This window comes from Oreochromis niloticus, linkage group LG9, assembly GCF_001858045.2.
Source record: "Oreochromis niloticus isolate F11D_XX linkage group LG9, O_niloticus_UMD_NMBU, whole genome shotgun sequence".
Classification (NCBI taxonomy): Eukaryota; Metazoa; Chordata; class Actinopteri; order Cichliformes; family Cichlidae; genus Oreochromis; species Oreochromis niloticus.
In genome coordinates, this window is record NC_031974.2 from 14,825,977 (window position 1) to 14,845,454 (window position 19,478).

General features: G+C 41.0%; 1 protein-coding gene across 6 annotated transcripts in view; it reads left to right on the forward strand.

Moving 5' to 3' along the window:
- asap1b (ArfGAP with SH3 domain, ankyrin repeat and PH domain 1b) overlaps nt 1-19,478 on the forward strand; it is an 82,393-nt gene that overhangs the window by 11,211 nt on the left and 51,704 nt on the right. For all 6 annotated transcript variants that reach the window (XM_005448981.4, XM_005448978.4, XM_005448982.4 and 3 more), the window contains one exon: nt 19,382-19,454. In XM_005448981.4, the coding sequence (XP_005449038.1) occupies nt 19,382-19,454 (73 nt within the window). The remainder of the gene's footprint in view (nt 1-19,381; nt 19,455-19,478) is intronic.

Consider the following 19,478-nt stretch of genomic DNA (forward strand, 5'->3'; position numbering starts at 1 on the left):
ATGTAGAGATCAAACAATCGCAACAATCAGGAAGGAAAATCTCCCTCTTAGCAGAAAGAAAGCTCTGACAGAACCAGACTCAGGGAAGGGCGGCCATCTACCATAGACTGGTTGGGGGGTGAGCCTGTTTACCTGAGAGCAGCTTTGCATAGACTTTATAGGCAAGTGTGCTTCATGTTTGAAAATAGCTGACACAAGCAGCAGCTAATAACTTTGGTCAGTACAATAAGGATAAGCAATTTTTGGCTGCTTCCTTATCACAGCTGAGGTAGCACTGCACATTTAATTCGAGTTTTACACTGGATGCCCTTCCTGATGTAACCCCAAAGAGCTTGCACTACACTATAGAGCCACTGCTTAGGTCTGCACAATCTGATGACCTATTATAACCATCCATTTTCTTAACCACCTATTCAATCAAGAGTCGCAGCTGTCTTAGAGCACTATGGACAGATCACTAGTCTGTGGCAGGGCTAAGATGGCCCATCTCCTTCAGATGTACACTCATGAGCAGTTTGCACTCATCCATGTCTTTTGCCAGTGAGAGGAAGCTGCAGTACATGGAGAGAACCCACACAGACATGGGGAGAACATGCAAACCCCAGAGTTACAGTGTTAGCATTTGTAGAACTGCTGTTTGTATTTTTTGAAGATGTGTAGTGTTTTAGGCTCCTGGAATTCACAGAATGGTGATGGTGAATAAAAAAAGAGCATTTAAAGACGGGGGGTGTGCCTTTAAATCTCCCTCTGTAAACCTTGAAGCCATTTTTTAATTTGTTCTGCCTCTGTCACAGCGGGAGGTGAGACTGTGTTGTGTTGCCTGTTTGCTGGCTTGTTTGCGTCTGTAGCTGAAATCTGATAATCGGTCTGTGGGCCACAGCTGTTGGCCTACCTTCCTGCCGCAGCTGCACCGCGTATATCATCAAGGGCTATTAGCTGGCAGCGGATAAGCTGTGGACCAGACTCTCCTCTGGCACTCTGATCCCCCCCGCTTTTCTCCCTGATTTAGACAAAGAAGAGTGGGTCAGTGTTCACATCTGTCTGCAGCCCTTCTCACACGGATGGATGGTGTTAAAGTTCCCCTCCATCGACAGCCATTTTAATCTCAGATGAGGTATGGCATGCCATGAAGGGAGCTAGCTAGCTGCAATACAAGTGCAGGAAATTATGTTTTACATAGTTATTCAATTCTGTGTTATTTCTGTTACACCAAATCACAACAAAAGTTGCCTCAGGTATCTTTATATTGTAAGGTGAAGATCCTAGAGTGAAACAGAAAAACCCCAACAATCAGATGATCAACTTTGAGCATTTGGCAACAGTGGGAAGGAAAAACTCCCTTTTAACAGGATAAAACTAGGCTCAGTGAGGGGCAGCCATCTGTTGTGAGACAGGACAAATACACAGGAATTATCTCAGGGTCAAGATTGACAATTTGAGCTTCAACAGTGGATTGTTTCCAATAATGTTAACTATTTTAATGCTTATTCATAATTAAGTATTTTAAGGTAATGTATTTTGCTTATTTACTGTAACATATTGCTACTCTCAGACCTTGGTGGAGCCACTCGATTCAACCAACATCTGAAACAAGACAGTCAAACTTCCATTCCTTTACGTCAACTTTCTACTGATTGGCTGACCCTCACAAAATGAAGGTTTAAAGAGGAGGTGGGTGGGGCTTCTGTGCCAAAACTGTGTGCTTGGGACAACCATATTAGGGGATAGCTGCTCTTAGTGACATCACATAGACCCCAGAGTAGAATAAAAATTGTTTTTGGGTAACAGGAATCACTTTTATATATGCAGAAGCGTTGGCCTTTTTTATTTTATGAGTGTCCACTGTTGCATTAGTACACGTATAACAGGAAATAATTAAAGGTAGAACGATTACGGGTTTTGCTTCATATTGGATCTGCTTTAATCATCAGACTCCCAGCTAATCTTTGTGCTCAATGCTAACTTAGCAAATCATACTGGGTATATTACTTGCCACAGCCCTCAGTCATGTATAATAAATGACGTATTCATGGTGGAACAAAGTTATCATAATGAGAAGGAAGGGAGTTGGTGCCATAGATCTGTTAAACAAATCTGGTTTGTTTTAGGTGCATTGTTGTTCTTTGGTTATTGGTGACACTGGTTTGCAGCAGTTGTGTTTATCTCTTGTATTTGAGTTAGGGTCTGACAGTTTCCATAAGCACATTAAATTAAACTGACATCAGAAAGGCATCAGTACATTGGATGCACATTGGTAATAACTTATATCACATTTGTATCTGGCAGTAGCCAATCATGATCTGTTGTGTTACATCACCCTGTTCTTGCTAAATGTTTAAAGATAGTGTTACTAAGACCTGAAACAATGTAAAATGTCACAGTGAAAAGGGAGATAAAAGCAAAATCAACTAAACATTAACGGCTTTCTTAACTGGAGCATTCCTAACAGACAGTCTGAGCATTCGTCACAAAGCCCTGCTGTGCCTCAGTGGTGTGCGGTCACCCTCTTTGGTTAGATTAATGCAACTAGTCTTTTATTGATTTATTGAAGCCACAGAGGGAAAAATACAGTCTGACACCATCATGTAGTTATAAGCTACACTGGTACTCCGTAGTGACCCTTCTCCTTCTTTTCTCAGATTTTGGTTTGTACTTCTGTTTTAACAGTAACAAAGCTCCCACAGATCCTCTTAACATCCTCCCCCTCTTCTTCCTCCTCCTCGCTCTTTGGTTTTCTTCTCCTTCAGTGATTACATCAGCTCAGTGGTAACACTGTTGTCCTCTAAGACTGGCCTGCAGAACCAGGAGACGGTGTTGTCCTCTGACGGCTGGCTGTCTTGGTGCGGCCTCGGGGATAAACAGTGCATCTCTGTCTGCGAGCTTTCATGATGTTTGGCCCTGGACTCTCTCTCCTTTGTGTGTGAGTGAGTGTGTGTGTGTGTGTGTGTGTGTATTGCAGCTAAGCAATTGATACACACTTTCAATGTCGAATTTGAATGCTACCTTTCCCAGAACAGCCGAGTCCCTGCTGAGGTCATTCAAGCCTGCAGGAAAAGGCGCTGATGGTCCTTTTAAGATGAGCTGTTTACCTCTTTCCCTGATGTCTTTTAATGTTATAGGAAAGTCTTACATCACTTCCTTTTCAAAACCATGACAGCAGCTGTCAGAGCTCGAGTCTGTGAGGGGAAATCGAGGTGGAAATGAGCATTGATGGGATTTGGGGCTTTTTGTTGGACATCATGGTAGTGGGGCTTATTTTTGTCCATCTGTACATCAAGTTGCTCAAGTGTCTGTGCGTCCAAATGGCCCGTGGGAGTGGATACACCTGTGGGTTTTGGAATAGCTCACATCTCACCCGTTGGAGTCCCACAAAGTGTGAAATTCAAGACTCAACTGCAGGAAAAACATTAAGGAATGCCGTGACGCGCTCTGCAGAACCTGTGCAGGAATTCAGAGGCAGGAAAAATAATGTTACTTCTAATACAGTGTGTTTTTCATCACCCTCTTTGGCTGCATGCCCTGAATATTTACAACACGGGTGGCTGGTTGGTAGGAAGCAGAGCTGGCATGTTCATCAGCTGATCAATGATAAGTCAAAGATTAGAGTAGTTTATTTTAGATTTTTCTTTGGTTGACCGACGCACTGTTGATCTGTTATGAAAGAGATGGGTCTTGGACTTTTGCCTGCTCTGAGAGTGATAAATGTTATAAGTGATCAACATCCTGAGTATTTAATTTTAAGATAAAACACTGGATTTTATCTCCTTAATAATGCATTTAAATTGTGTTTGTTACTGTTGCTAAAACCTCAAGAATCTCAGCCGTCAATACTTTAAGCCTACAAACAGTCATCCCCATTCTTTATAGTAAATATTTATGAACTAGAATATCCTGTTTTGTCTGAGAAACAGTCCTCAAACAAAAATTATTTTAGTTTAGTGTCAAAGAAAACCAAGGAAAACATAAAATATTTACAAGAACCAGCATTTTAGCTTTAAAAAAACAAGCTTTCGATTGCTTATCTGCCACAGTCGAGGAAGCCAGATCTTGACTTTAATACCAAAGCATGACTGCGAGCTGTGAATCCCCCCTTTTAAAACAGTTCAGACAAAGAGTTATTAAAGAGACGGAGATTATAATCTGCAGAGGAACTACATGCGCTACATGAAAGAGATTGTTAGTTCCTGGAGTCAGAGTGCTAAAAACAGCCTCTGTGTTGTTGCTTGGTGGTTTGTTATCGTTATCATCATCATCTCACGTTGGTTAGTTCAGGTGGAGTCAACTCACTCTGAGGTTTATGGGCCTAAAATCATCCTCTTACTTCCCATTTATAAAGGCTCGTATTAATGTGAGAGTGACAGCATCCAGGGCCTAAAGGAGGTGGTCTTAACAAGATAATGTGATCACTCAGCCTTTTTTCAGTTGTCTGTTTTTGTTCTTTATTATTTTGTGACAAACAAAATGATGAAACCGTGTTTTTCTCGGAGGAAGGTGTTTCAGGGTTTGGACTTTGGTTCACAGTGGAGTTGCTGGTTCCTTCCCAAAGTCTGAAGTCATGCTTGTTGGGTTAATTCACCTCCTTAAGTGCCAAATTGTGTTGACAGTCATGATCGTCCAAGATAGGCTATCTCTCACACAGTGCAGCAGCTCAATGTTTTCTTCCTCTAGTCTCTCATTCCATCAATGATGGTTTCTCTCCTTCTGCGTCTGCTTCTCTCCCCTTCGATTTTTCCAGATGTGACATCATATTCCCATCATCCCCTCCTCATCATGTCTAATGAATCTTCCTTATCTCTCTCTGTTATTCTTGCATATCTTTTGTTGTTTGCTCTTTTTAAAATTTCTTAATTAGCCTGTCTTTTCATTGATGAATCATCCTCCTGATGAACCGCATCTCTGCTGCATTGATGCTGTCTGCAGTTTTCTCGTTTATCGTCCATGCTTTGTTTCCATATCTGAGGATAGGTGTTATGCCATCTAGGACTCTTTCTTGTCTTTAAGGGAATTTTGTCGGTTGTCTAAAATATTTGCAAGGTCAAAGAAGTCTTTCGTGACAAATACAAATCTTGATTCCATGCAGTGATCTTCAGTTGATCTTACTCTTCAGTCAGACGTTATATGTTGATTGATGAAGATGATCGTTGTCTCAGTTTTCTCAAAGTTGTCTTTAATTAGTGATTCTAAATTGGCCGTTTGTGTGGATGTGAGTTTGTCTGCGGCCTGTCTCCGTGTGTTAGCTCTGTGGAAGGACTGACAACTTCCAATTTTTATAAGCAGTTGGGAAAATGGTTAACAAAGCCCCTGTTACTAAAGATGTTTTTAAAAAAGACATTTTACTTCATCGGTTCATGTATTAATTATTATTAATTGCTGGCTCTTTTCCACACCATGTCTTTGTCCCGTCTTCCTCCCCTCACCCCCAACCGGTCTCAGATAGCCGCCCCTCCCTGAGCCTGGTTCTGCTGGAGGTTTCCTCCTGTTAAAAGGAAGATTTTCCTCCCCACTGTCACCAAAGCGCTTACTCATAGGGGGTCATCTGATTGTTGGGGTTTCTGTTTTCTCTGTATTATTGTTGGGTCTTTACCTTAGAATGTAAAGCGCCTTGAGACGGCCTGTTTTTGTGATTTGGGGCTACATAAATAAAATTGAATTGAATACTGCAGTGCAGTAGACTTGAAGCTCTTTGCAGGATTCTGCAAACCCTTCTTTGCAGACACAACGCTCTGTTGTGACTGTTGTTTGCCATTAGCGCTAAAAACAGTTGTTTGATTAGTTGTTGTTATTTTTAAACAAAAAATGTCAGCTATTTCCTTGATGCAGCTCGTTTGTCTTGGGGTTTTGGGCTATTGGTCGAACAGAAGGTATCACCTCGGACATGTATAGATTAAATGAATGGTAATTTAGCCAAGGAAACAAACTACAGATGGGTATGTGGCGAAAATAGTTGTTGATTTCAGTGTTGTTTGTTTTTATTTGGCATTTCATCAGCTGGAAGAGTTTGCTGCAGCCTTGCTTTTGCCACGGTTGAGGTTCAGTTTTGCCCCGAAGCAAACAACCTTTCTGCTCTGCTGCTGTTTGTTTTCTTTCTTTTATCAAATCCTACACAAAAAGGATGCTAGCTGCCATTTTTTAATCATCAGCTGTGAGTTTCTCCTGCTATAGTAATCTAACAGCTGCTTCACATGAATAATGACTTCCTGACTGAGAAGCACAATAAACAAATAAAAGTATGCTGCTCGTCTGATGTTAGGTAAGTGCAGTCGATTGCAGCAGTGCGTAGGTGTGATTGTGAAAACATCGCTCGAGAAACAAGCAGTGGGCTGCGTGAGAGCAAGCAGAGCGGAGGGAAGCCGCCAAATGATGTGTGAATGTGATACTGCAGCATGCAGCGCTTGAGTTTTCACCGGCCGCAAGCATGTGTGCGTGAGCCTCTGGAGATCTGCAGCAAAGAGTCCTCGCAACTCAGGAAGTTGGCTTAATCCTCCGTGTGGCCTTCGCAAATCTGCAGAAAGCACACGGCTGAACAGCTCCTTTCTCTGAGTGTTGAGAGAGAGCGAACAGCAATACGTCATGGAGTAATATCAGGGCCTTATTATTTATGTTAGTGACCAGAATCATTAGCAGGTGGAGATTTGTTTAAGAAATACAAGCTTGTAATCCATTAAAAAAAACTGACACACTGATAGTTTTGAATGCTGTTGCCCATAAACAGCATACAGCTCATGTTTGTATAACCACAGATTTCCCTAAAGCAATTATTGTTTCCTTTCCCTAATATTTCTAATTCAACACAGTCTGTTTTATTTTTCAAAGGGAACATTATTCTCATGTAGTGTTGCAGCCGACAGCAGCGACTGTTGAGATTTCACTGTGGTTTTGGCTTCCTTGCGGGTCGTTCGCCTGCTAATGGGACGTTGCTGCAAATGGGAATTTGAGAGTTGGCGGCTGAAAGGCATCGCATCGATGAGCTTTGTTGCTGGAACATCTAATCGAAAGGAAGACGGAGAAGGCTCAGTGTTACAGGCTTTCACCGTGTTTAAAAGATGGGTGTAACCACCAGAAAGGGTAAGGCAGTGTGGAAGTGCATTCTCTTTACTTCTTCAAAGTCTATTTTGGAGATCTTTTGTGAACTGAGCAGTGTCTCTCATATTTCAGGCCTGCTCACAAAACACAGTGACTGGGTGTGCATCAGAAGTTAGTGAGGGTGGTCTCTGCCTATGCAGCTACCCTTGGAAAACCCCAGAAACTGTTGTCTAATTGTCCTCAAACCGCACCTCTATTGATAGATGCTGAGGTGTCAAAACTCATCATTCAGGGTGCTGGGGAGATCTTAATAATGCCAGGGAGAGAGAGTGAGAGCCTATGCAGCTCATGGTGATGAGTTTAAGGTCTCAATAAAAGGAGGTAAACTAGGGTACAGATTAGGGTGGGCCTACTTTGTGATTGACAGGTCATTACCACATGTGTGTGCAGTGTCCCAAAGTTTTTCAGTCATGTTGATTGACCCTTGGCTTGTCATGTCAACTTGATGCTTCACAACTTCACTTAAAGCAACAGATGGCTCCACCCATCCATCCATATGGATGAACGTAGCTGTAGTAGTCGTGACACGAAGTCCCAAGATGAGGACTTAGAGCGTCTCTACCTTAGTGTTTTGAAATTTTTAATACTTTAATTTTTAAACACACTGTCTTTAAAATTACATTTCAAGAACAGCTGATCCTGTCTTTGGACTAGACATTTTAAATGAGAATAAGAAAAAAAAGTATGTCTTTGTGCCCCCTTTTCCCTGTTCATGCCCTATCGGCCCCCCTGGCTAAACTTTGTTAGATCCGCCCCTGCACAGTTACCAGCCGTCAGCTACGTAGAAAAGGATCCTGGTGTAGAAAGTAATATTAAATAAATTCTAACAACAGCTTATCAAGGTTAAACGTGCTGCTGTTGTTCAGCCGCTGGTTTCCTCTTTCTGGTGCAAAGTGGGCCAAAAACAAAGAAGAGAGACGGACTTGCGACAGAAAAGCCGATCAGCTGATCATTAATAAGTTTCACGATTGAAGTAGCAGCAGGAGAGGGAGGGAGAGAGAGGCAGTCGCTCCATATATCGGTTGTTAAGCTTAACGTGCTTTACAAACATTCAGAGATGAACTTACACACTTGCTTTACTTCTCTCTGGGATAACTTCCTCAGAGATGAAATGCTGGTTTGGTAGCGAGGCTACAAATACACACAGCCGCTCAATCACGTGAGCACACTGCTCCGACGTGTTACGGTTATGAGGCGAGTTACGCCGTGTTCTAAGTTTTGTGAGGTGCTTTTTTGATATTTAATGGATCGGATTACATTTTTTATTTCTCGCCGATATCCGATCCAGTAATTTACGTCAGTATCGGACCAATACCGATACGTAATATTGGATCGATCCATCTCTAGTGCTTATTATGCAAAACATTTTAAAAAGTGAGGAGGAACGAAGCGGCCGTGGCGAGCCCTCTGGTCGCTGTTTGTGATTCTTGAATAAATATTTCAGGAATCTGATGACTGACAACTTGACTCAGAATTTAATTCAAGTATGGCCAGCTCAATTGACAGGCTATGACAAGCCAGGGGAAGATCTGACTGAGAAACACATGGACACGTTCATAGGGTAGCTACTTGTGAGTCACACAGTAGGCCCACCCTATGAGATCAACATCATATCCATCCATCCATCAAGAGGTGGGGTTCATCTGGGATAGGTTGCCAGTCTATTCCAGTGCTAACAGAGAGACAGGCAACCACATTGCAGTGGCTAAAATTTAAAACTACCAACTGAGATCATAAACCTAATCTGCGAAAGCAAGCTGAGTCCTTCGATGAAGGGATACGAAGGTTGATTTTCCTCATAGACCTCTGCACTACTTGACTTCTTTTTGCAGCTTGAGGAGTCGACCCTGCAGGCCATTAGCAGGAATGCAGGTTTACGGCACCTTTTATGCGTTGGCTTCAGTTTCCAACAGGGAAAAAACATTGCAATCCTTTTAATTTTGAAGTGAAACTGGTATATGAAATATTGTTAAAACGAAAGCTTGCAATGCATCAGCTTGGGTGTTTTAAAAGCTGTGGGTCCGTGTGTGTGCCTGCCAAGCTTTGGCACTGACTGCACTGCAGCTGCTTCTTATTTAGGGATGTATAGATTTTCTCTCTAATTTGGCTGATTTGAATAAAATGATTTTGTTCCATTTATCAGATGTGGTTCAGTAGGTTTCTATTAGCATATTGATTTGATAGAATCCATTGAGAAAATGTTCTCTGTTAGCTGTAGAAGAGATCTAACTTCATCCAGTTGCTGTGTCAGATACACCCAATCAGTCATGCGGTCGTCCCGATACACCTCGTAACCAAAACCAAAACCACTGGCAGTTGATCATTCTCTTTCTTCCTTTGTGTGAGAAATAGGCCATCTGACCTCAGCTGCTTTTGGAAATGTTGCATCCTCTCATTTTTCCCATTCCTCTTGGAGCGCTGATGGGCTCTCCGGCTGCGGGCCAGAGAAAGGGATGTGCATTTGTTTCCTGCCAATGAAAACGGCTCCCCGCCCTTCCTGCTTTTTGAGTCATGCCACATAGACTCAACCAGCAGGCAGACAAAATGACTTGACAGACAAACAGACTTATCTTTTATATGACTTTATCTTTATGTCTAAACAAGCAAGGCGAGATTCGTTGCTCTGATATACATTATAATGAACAGGTGCTCATTTTTTGTGTGTGTGTTTTTGTAGTGATTGGTATGCAGTTGGGTCCAGAAGGGAAATGAAAGAGCATTTCTGTGGAAGGAAGCAGAAATAAAACTCAGGGCTGGTGTGGATAATGTTATAAAAAAAATGCCACTGCAGATGTCTGAACTCTGAGGAAGTCCTTTGATAATTGTGCCCTTTTCCTGTTTTCTTCTTCTAGGAAATAATTTGCATTTTAGCAGCTCTGAGAGGTTTAGTGTTCGCTCTTTGCTGGGAGGAGAGTAAAATGTGTCACAGTGGCAACACTGAGGCCCAGACAGCTGCTGACAAACAGGTTAGTCAGAGCAGCGTCCCTCAATCTCCACGGTGGAGAATATAGAGCTGCCGCTCGAGACGGCCACATCACATCTCTATGGTAACCGCATAGCTATACTGCTACCAGTGTGATACCAAACATGGCAGAGGAGAGGAGCACGGTTCAAAAAGGAAAAAAAAGTGGATGAGTGGATGAAGAAAAACAGTCAGAAAGCGCCTTTTTTGTGTTGTTGGGGGTTTTTTTTCTGTTCCTCGGCTGTCAGCAGAGAGCAGTTGGTGTCATTAGACGGACACAGGACAGGACACTGACAAGCCTGGACGCTTCCTGCTTCCTGTCAAAGGACGGCTGCAGGGGAAGCGGCAGGGCTGCAGAGGGAGGATAAGGCCTCGGGGCAGGAAGTGTGAAGCTGAGACAGCCTCCAGTCAGTCATGCCCAGTCACTTGAGCCACCAGTTTCCCCTCAAAGCTTTGACCTCCTGGGCATGACTGTGTGTGTTTTTTATGTGGTGTTTGGGAGCCAGGAAGTCAGTCCCATTAACCCTTTTGGTCACTTGGGTGGTCACTCTCCACCCCCCACCCTTATATTGCTAATGTAATATTTAAAGGCTGCAATTACCAAGAATTTTGATATGATTTTTGAAAATTTTAGATTTCATACTTTCAGTGAAGGAAAAAGTCAGAAAATGTTGAAAATGCCCTCAGAGTTTGTGTTTTGCCTTTCACTGGGTTATGAAATTTCTGTTTGCTTAAAATTATATGTTGGTATGTCAGACACTGCCATTTTGTCAGATGCCGCTCTCCTTGCAGAGATGTGCACACAGTTTTCTTTGTTGTTGGAGCCTTGATGCACTTGCACAATAATGGATGCTGCAGGATAATGGTCCACTTTTAAAGGGGACCTATTATTTCCAGCTGTCTATTTTTATTCTTGAACTCTGCTTGAGTAACTTTGCCTGATTCACAGTTCAAAATAAAAGGCAGCCCTTTTTTGGACTTCCTGCTCCTTTCAACTCGGTGTTCTTCTCACTGGCTGCCCTCTTGCAAACAAAAGGTTGTAGCAGCAGGTGGGTGGGTCGTCTGCATTCACGACCGCAGCTGTGTGTCTGAGCTATATGATATAATAGAGCCAAGAATGGGGGAAGAAACTGCCAGAAAGTAGGTGTAAAGCAGACTAAAAGGAGAAGAATTGCATATACAAGGTCTCTGGCCGTGTTTAATATGAACCTACACCACTGTAACAGTATATATTTGACAGAAATTATGAAAGGTGTGGTGGATATTATCGAGTGACCGATAGGTTTCTTGCCGCTTTGGGAGGCACTGTGTTTCCGACTTAGTTTTGCTTTTGTTTTTGAGTAGTTTTGGTTTCACTTTCACTTGTTAATTAATTTTATGTACTAAAATGATTCCTTTTGTGTCAGTAAAAGAATTGAAAAGTGTGTCTATAAATAATTGTGTGACCAAGGAGTCCATTTCAAGCATCTATATGTGTGGGTTTCAAAGAATGACCAAACTACAGTACATCGTCATCACATCTTGTATATATCAGTATAGGAGGATTTGTGCTCGTACCTTCTTGTTTTTTAGTGTGAGGCTTCACATTTTTGGTTGAAAAAGTAATGGTCTTCAAGCAGGTTACTGAAGGTAGTCTAGGTAGTCTTTTACTCACATATGATTGATATAGCTATCTAGCGTTATAACTATTAAAAGTGGCTAAACGATTCATGACATCACTTACCCCGTTTATCTTTTATATTTACAGTTGGGGAATTTATCTGTAATAGTTCCACTAACTTATGGTTGGGTCATTTTTTTGCTTAAGGAAAAATGCCTAAAGGTTACAAACCTTCAGCTCTCAAGTATGAACATTTTTACAGTGTAGCAGTTAAACAGTAAATTGATTGGTTACTGAGTCATGATCTTGATGTTTGATATCAAATTAAATATCTTTGTTTTTTTTCTGTCCTCAGAAAGAAAACAATTGCAAGGTTGTGAGATTGGCTTATTCTTTCTTTTTATATATAAAGCAAGTACATGAGTCTTTCATAGAGATGCTGCAGGAGTTTGAGTTTACTGGCCAACAAAAATAAGTCTTGTGAACTTTTAGTATTGATCCATACCTTTAGAAAATACATATATATTTTTGCTTTTAAAAGTAAAAGATTGAAATTGTCACTGAAGTGTCTGAATTTGTTTTTTCAGCTCCTGCTTTTTAATTGGGCATTTTATGAACTTTTAAACTCTGTGTTGCTGCTGGTTAAAAAATCTCCCCTTAAGTGTTATCTCCCTTCTTCATTTCTCTTAAGTAAACTCTTGACTTGTTTGACTCCATATCTCACAAACTTCCCATAAAAACGTCCTGACACTCCTGCTGGAATCTCCAGGATGGATCATCTCTTTTCTGTGCTTCATTTTCTCATTAAACACTTCATCAACATGCATCACTTTGTGTATGGGTGGAGAGATGAGCAGCCGCAGATGTTTTGGCATCGTCATACTTGCTAATCTTCCCCCCTAGGTCGAATGTGCGCTTGCAATTGGTTGCTGGCAGATAAAAACAATCCTTTGACTATATTGAATAGTTGTTGGCCTCTTGGAGAGCAGAGTTTGGAGAGTTTGCCTGGTTCCAAGGGTTTGCAAAGGCTGTGTGCCAAGAAAGCACTAGTTCATTGATTTCTGTGCGTTTTCTTTTTGCTTTGTTTTTTTATCTTTGCACTAAAAGATGGGAGAAATGGGTCTAACAAACCTCATATCAGTCACATTTTGCACTAATGTGGCAGCCAGTGTGAAGATATTCAAAGCACACAGCATAAAATGGATACTAGGTATGATTTATTTGACTTGCTAATGTATGGATCAATAGATGCGGAAACAAAAGACTTACAGAAAAAAGAAAAATGGCTGAAGAACCGTTGTTTTTTCTTCCTCATGTTTAAACTGAATATTTAATTAAGAAAACACACAGAATAGATTATGGGTGACCCCTTAGGTGGCGGTGCCAGCTGCTCTCAACATGAGCACCACATAGGTCATGCACCTTATCAGCCTCTGTTTTGTGTCGTCTTCATCCTAATCAGCGCACACTGCGCCGTAGCCTCTGAGTAATCACAGATCTACTGACCGAGTCCGAGCGACGAGGGTGGGGTTTGGCATGTTGCAGAGAGGCGATTTGAGAGGAAACGCGGCTTGTTAGCGAATGTGTCAGCTGTTATGGGGACCTAATCTGTTGTCTAATCACTTACATGGAGTCGGCACAGTTAGAAAAAGATGAATAATTCCCCTTTACAGCATGTATAAGACACAAAGCAATAGTTCTGCTCTAATTTTGAAAGATCTGTTTGATAACTCGAATCCAGATTCATATTTCTTCATAGTGGAAGAAACTAGATTCTGTACATTTTATTGAAATAGAGGTAAACTTTTATACAAATTGAGGGAGATGTCAGCAGAAAAATGGTAAATGCACATTAATCAAAGCTGAATGTGGTTAACGTAAAGTTTTGCCTGTTAAGGAGGAGAAAAAGACACAAAGTGATTCTCTAAGAAAGGTTGATGTCGCAAACTTAACGCATTTCCGGTTAATAAAACATCACTTGTCCTTATCTGTGGTTTGATTAAAATATTTGATACCTCTCTTATCTGAAGAGAGGTAAATGGCTATATCCTGGTCTTTTGAGTTTTTGTGCTATGCTAAACCGCTTTGCTGCTTTCTGTAGACTCAGTGAACAGAAAACGGAGTAATGATGTTTGATTTTTAAACCCAGTCAAGACAAAAAAGAAGTGTTTTGCTAATCTATCACACTATATGTTGGTGGCTGCATGGACACGGGGCTCCACGGTGTAGTGGTTAGCACATTCACCCAACATGTGAAAGATCAGCTGTTCGAGAGCAGATGAGCCTGACGCTTACGGATTCTTAAGCTAGTACTCATTCTTTGGTTACAGTGTTTATGTCTATTTGCTTGCATAGAGCCTATGTGACCAATGCAAACGCGGCTGAGCTGCTGATTTGTTGAAAAGTGCACCGGAACAGGGAAGGGCGTAACAGTGTAAAACAGCATCAAAGATAAAGAAATAGCATGAGAAACTGTTTCACTGTAGCTCTCTCTATGTTCTAACTTTGATCAGCTCTGATGGTTGCCAAGGACTAACAGCAGAGTAACATGTAAAGGATGGTGTGCAAAGGTGTTAACTGGTTGTGTGTAGGTCACTGCAGAGACATGTTTGAGTCAAAAGCCAGCAGCCGAAAGTACCTCTTAGGGTGGTTTCATGGAGAACTCTTTGTAGCATCAAGCAGTTAGCCTGCATGACTCTCGGATACATGCAGGAGCCCATTCCTGGAGTTTTACTGTATAGCATAATTGTTGTATTTCTTCTGTTTACTTTGGTAAACGGAACACTTGTCGTGATAAACTAAAACATCAAAGGCTGGATCCATGAGTACTTATTGACACAATTTAAAAATGCTAAGTAGAGGACGAGGTTATGACTATGAGACACTTGTAATGACTTCTGTAATAAATTATCCGCTTATCCATGACCAGCGATCAGGTTTATCAACAGCTTACTTCTTTCTGTTAATAAAACTGTCCCGAAAGCCATTATACTTTTATGTTCCAGCAAAATAAAATGTCAGAAATCTCTGTCCCTATATACTAATAAATACCTTCTTAGATGAAGCTCTCAGTTGTTTAACCAGAACAAATAGGTGACAGGTGGTTTTTGATGGTGTGAAGAAAGAAAGGAAATGAGCACAAGTGAAAGTAGCTTGTGCAGCGAGTACCCTGACAGCAAACATTTTATAATGCAACCTTTTCCCTGATAATACGCTCTATAGGTAGATATATCAACACTTGACTAAGTCCTCAAAACCACTTTTGTGGTAGTTCCTGCTGCGGTCTCCGGGACATTTAACCATGAAGCTGCACACATGCATGCACACAGATTCACAAGATAATATGATACAATATGCAATTCTTCAATCACTCAGCTGTACCTTCAGTAAGACAGCCCCTGTGCTTTTTGAGGCTAGGCAGTCACTCAGCACACATGTTGTTATCAGAGAACAGGGGTTACAAGATATGTAACCTAATCTTTGTGTCATCATTGAAGTATGTCTTCATACTCTTTGAAGACTTTTATCATAGTAATTATCAGGATAATATCATATACCAAGGCATTATTGGAGAGATTAGAGGTTTATTAAATTTTGTACTGGCCTGTTTGGACCGCTGTTTAGCCAAACAGACACGGGGCTAAGTAATGAGGCTGTGTGGGGAGGTATGTGGCAGCAGAGACTGTTCCCATGTGCAGAGGGTTCAAAGGGCTCAGCCCTGGCAAAAAGGCCCCTGCGGCAACAAGCTACTGCTGCCATAATTGGGGAAAAGCCATGTAAAACTGTCCAAGGGAGGCCAAGGACAGCTTAATTATGTTGTGAAATTTAATTAGCCAACTGGTGTGTGTGTTTATACGTGTATGTGCGCGTGCTTCTGCTTTTAACTGAGTGACCTTGATGCAATAGAGCTTTTTGCTTGGGTTTTATTGTCTATTTTGAGAAAACGTGGCAGATTTATGGTTTCATTCCCCGTGGTTAAAATGGGTGGATGTGAAATGCTTGTGCTGTCAGAATGCATTATTCTAAAAGCAATCAATGCAGGCTTACAATTTAAATCATTCAGCAGAGGCAGGTAGCACAGACGTGCATTTGTGTTCCTCGCGTGTCCACTTTTCCTGAACATAACGTGTCTTCCAGTTATCTCTGCTTCTCCTGCAGCAAATGAGCCGATAATAGATGTCACACAGGCAGATGGTTTTCAGGGTGTCACAGGTGATTTTCATTCTGCTGTTTTTGCAACACATCCAGTTTGTTTAGCTCACTAGAGGGATAAATGCTTGACCTCAGCATTGTTGTGCCTGCTCTTTCCACGTGTGCAGCACTAATCTCCTGTATTAAAAGTAAACATCTACCTTTCATTTTTATTAAGCTATCTTTATAATTAGTCACCTGGGAAATACAACAGGTAAACAACAATTCCAGAGAAGGTGCTATGTTAGAATATTATCACTCGATTAAACACATTGTCCAGCATGAGATATGCTGTCAAGTAAAAAAAAACCCCCCCAAAAAAACCAACTTTAATGAGAATTCACAGTTTTTATTGGGTGTGAGGTCATCGTTGTTCATTCACTCCCTTTTTTATTCTTGGTTAGATCATTTTGAGTAGGTGTGGCAGGTTGGAAATGGTCTTACGTAGCTGTTTTCCCCATACACTTAGTTATTATGTTGAACTACTTCAGACTCCAAATGGGAATGCTGTAACATGAAGTTCTGTAGTAAAGGCAAACGGCAACTTTATGATTGTTTTTCTGGTGTGTCATAATGTCACACCAGAAAGTTGGTAAACAGCACCAACTTTTTTGGATACTGACTACCAATCTTGATACCAGTGTTAAATTAATACGCTGCAATGGTCACTCTGAAAGAGAGACTATGAGTGCATTGTTTTACATGCAAGACCTCAGGCCTAGAGATTGGCTGGCAACCCCTTAGAAACCACTGGTTGCTAGGGTAAAAACCTGTATTCCCTGACCAGTTGGCGCATTGTTAGCAAAGGTTGTTGGCAGTTGCTCGGAGAAATTGTTGGTATACCATGCTGAAGTAAAATACTTGCGATTGCTTTGGTTTCTAGCAGATTGCAAGTGGTCTCCCCCAGTTCGCATGAACAATGCAGACTTGTCTGCAAACATGATGAAGTGCAAAGTGCAAAAGAAAAAGTGCAAAAGAAACTGTTCACCTTCAAAATAAAAGCTGGACTAGGTGATTATTATTATCATTATTATTATTATTATGTGTATTATTATTATTATTATTATTATTATTATTATCATTATTATTATTATTATTATTATTATTATTATTGTTTTATTTTTATTTATTTTTTTAAACCTAGCCTCAGCCTGTACCCTCCAGTAAACAAAACCTAACTGGTTGGGGGGATATTTTTCCCTAGCAACCGATGGTTACCATGGGGTAGCCAGCCAGTCTTTAGGCTTGTGTATCATCAGGCCTGATTTAAACAGTGCTTTCTCCTAAAATAAAACATAAAACAGTCAACAATACACGATAATTGATTCGGTATTTAATATTAAGATGATAAATGACAAAAGGACCAGGACAAGGGAAGTGAAGAATAAACAAAATATATCTGAACTAGTCTGTTTTCATGTCAGAGTTGAGAGAGATTAGGTTTCTGCATTTTGCCAACAGTGATGGCTGAATTTCTGGAACAGAATTTAATTAATCTTGGGTTGCTCTTTTTGCAACTGGATGTCACCAGATGTAGCTTTTTAACATGAGTAAATGATCAGTGTGTTAAAGATGATGTCAGTATTGCATTCTAGCAAACTTTTTTTTTTAGCATATTTTATTTAACTTCCTCAGTTTTTTCAACCAACAACACAAATAGGTCTTCCTTCGATGTAGAAATCTGTCAACCTAAAAGGAAACAGCGCTGTAACTCCCAAGTTACTGATAGGCAAGGTGCAATGATCTGTTTGCATTAGTCCAATTTTGATTCAGAAAGCTGGATTGATCATATGCATAGGTTTCTAGAACGAGAACTAAACAGCATTGATGAAGCTAGCAGTAAACAAACAGCCCTTTGGAGTTATTTCACGCTTGCTACATCAGCGGCTTTTCCTTGCCTATCTGTCCATCCGTTTTCTTAACCATCAGTTTAGGGTTGGAGGGGCTTTGCCATGTATCTCAGTTGTTATGGAGCAAGAGGCAGGGTACACCACGGACACGTCGTTAGTCTATCATCATAGAGTCAAGATCACATTCACACCTGTGCACAATTTTGAATTACTTATTAACATGTCGTGTAAACCTTTGGACTGTGGGAAAGCATGAAGACTCCACACAGAAAGGCCGGCAGATGATTCAAATCCGGGATGATCTTATTGTGAGGCGATCACTGCGCATCTGGACAAGACTTGAAAAATCAATCTTTAAGTTGCTCAAGTTTTCCTGAATGTAAAGGAATGACTTCCTGCGGGTATTGGACATTGTAGTGGTTAACACACTGAGAGGAGAGAGAGATTCCTGGTTCGATCCTGTGAGAAGACACAAACCTCTTCAGAGTTACGTCAGGAAGGGGATCTAGCGTTAACAAAATCAGCCAAATCAAACACCTGCTACCTGCTGTGGCGACCAGTATGAATAGCAGAGCAACAAAGTAGCAACAATCTGATCGGTACTGGTATAAGAACTCGGAAAAGCTGGAATTTCTGTATCCTTGCCTGCTTCAAACAACAGTGACCACACATTATGAAGGCTGGGTTGCCAAGCTTTGCAGAGTCATTTGACCTGTGAGTGAATAAATGCTGATTTTACCCTTTCCCACTAAAGGCAAAACCCAGATGTTCGTGGGTGTTTTTTGTTTTGTTTTGTTTCTTTTTAACCAACTGAGAAAAGATTTAACAAGATAGGATGGGGGGAAAAGCAATAAAAATGTAAAAGTCTATAATTAAATTCTGAGCTAAGAGGGCGTCAAAATCTAACATTTCACTTATTCACTGATGTAATTTACTTTAGTCTTTATCTGTAAGCGGTGCACAGGATTATGTCAGTCAGTGCTGGGATTTCTAACGGGGAAATGTGAGTTATGGGGTGTGTTCAAATGTGGTGTGACTTCAGATGTAGTTGTTGTTTTCTCTGGCAGGGAATCAGCTGAGCAATACGACCTCATGGTGAGATTTTCTTGCATGTGGATGATGTTTATGATGATGAATTTTCCTTGTGTGAAGCCATATTTTTTGGGGGGGGGGTGATGGTAAATCAGCTCAGGGGTCACGCTTGTGGATTTTGCATTGAATGGCTTTTGTAGTACTTCTGTACATGTAACCACCGGTGGAAGATGCATGGGTTTTTATTATTAATACTGGTCATTATTTTAAATCCCTGGTGCTTTGTTTGCAAAGCTCTAAACATTAATCTGTGAAACTGCAAGAAAGTGAGATGTATAGCGTGCAGTAACGGCAGGTCAGCCTCATTTTCGTGTGAATAATTTGTAATAATAAACAACCGGTAATTGCACAAAAGCTCTGCTTGAAATGATGTGTTGAAATGATGATTGATGCCACGTTCATTATGAATGAGCACTTCAGCTCTATTATTGAGCAAATATTTGTTGTTCTTATGCCGTAACCTCTTCAGGTTTGGTCTACCATTAAAACAAATATTTAAAGGTTGCAAAGTGTCTTTGCTGTTTTCTGATATGAATGTTCACAGTGTTCTTTAAAGGCATAAAACCACTTCAAAGGTGTTAAAAAGCATCCTCTCTTCCTCAGGCGCTGGACCAGGACCGAACCTCCCTGCAGAAGGTGAAGAAATCGGTGAAGGCCATCTACAATTCAGGTCAAGGTGAGAGAGTCTGTTTCTAAATCT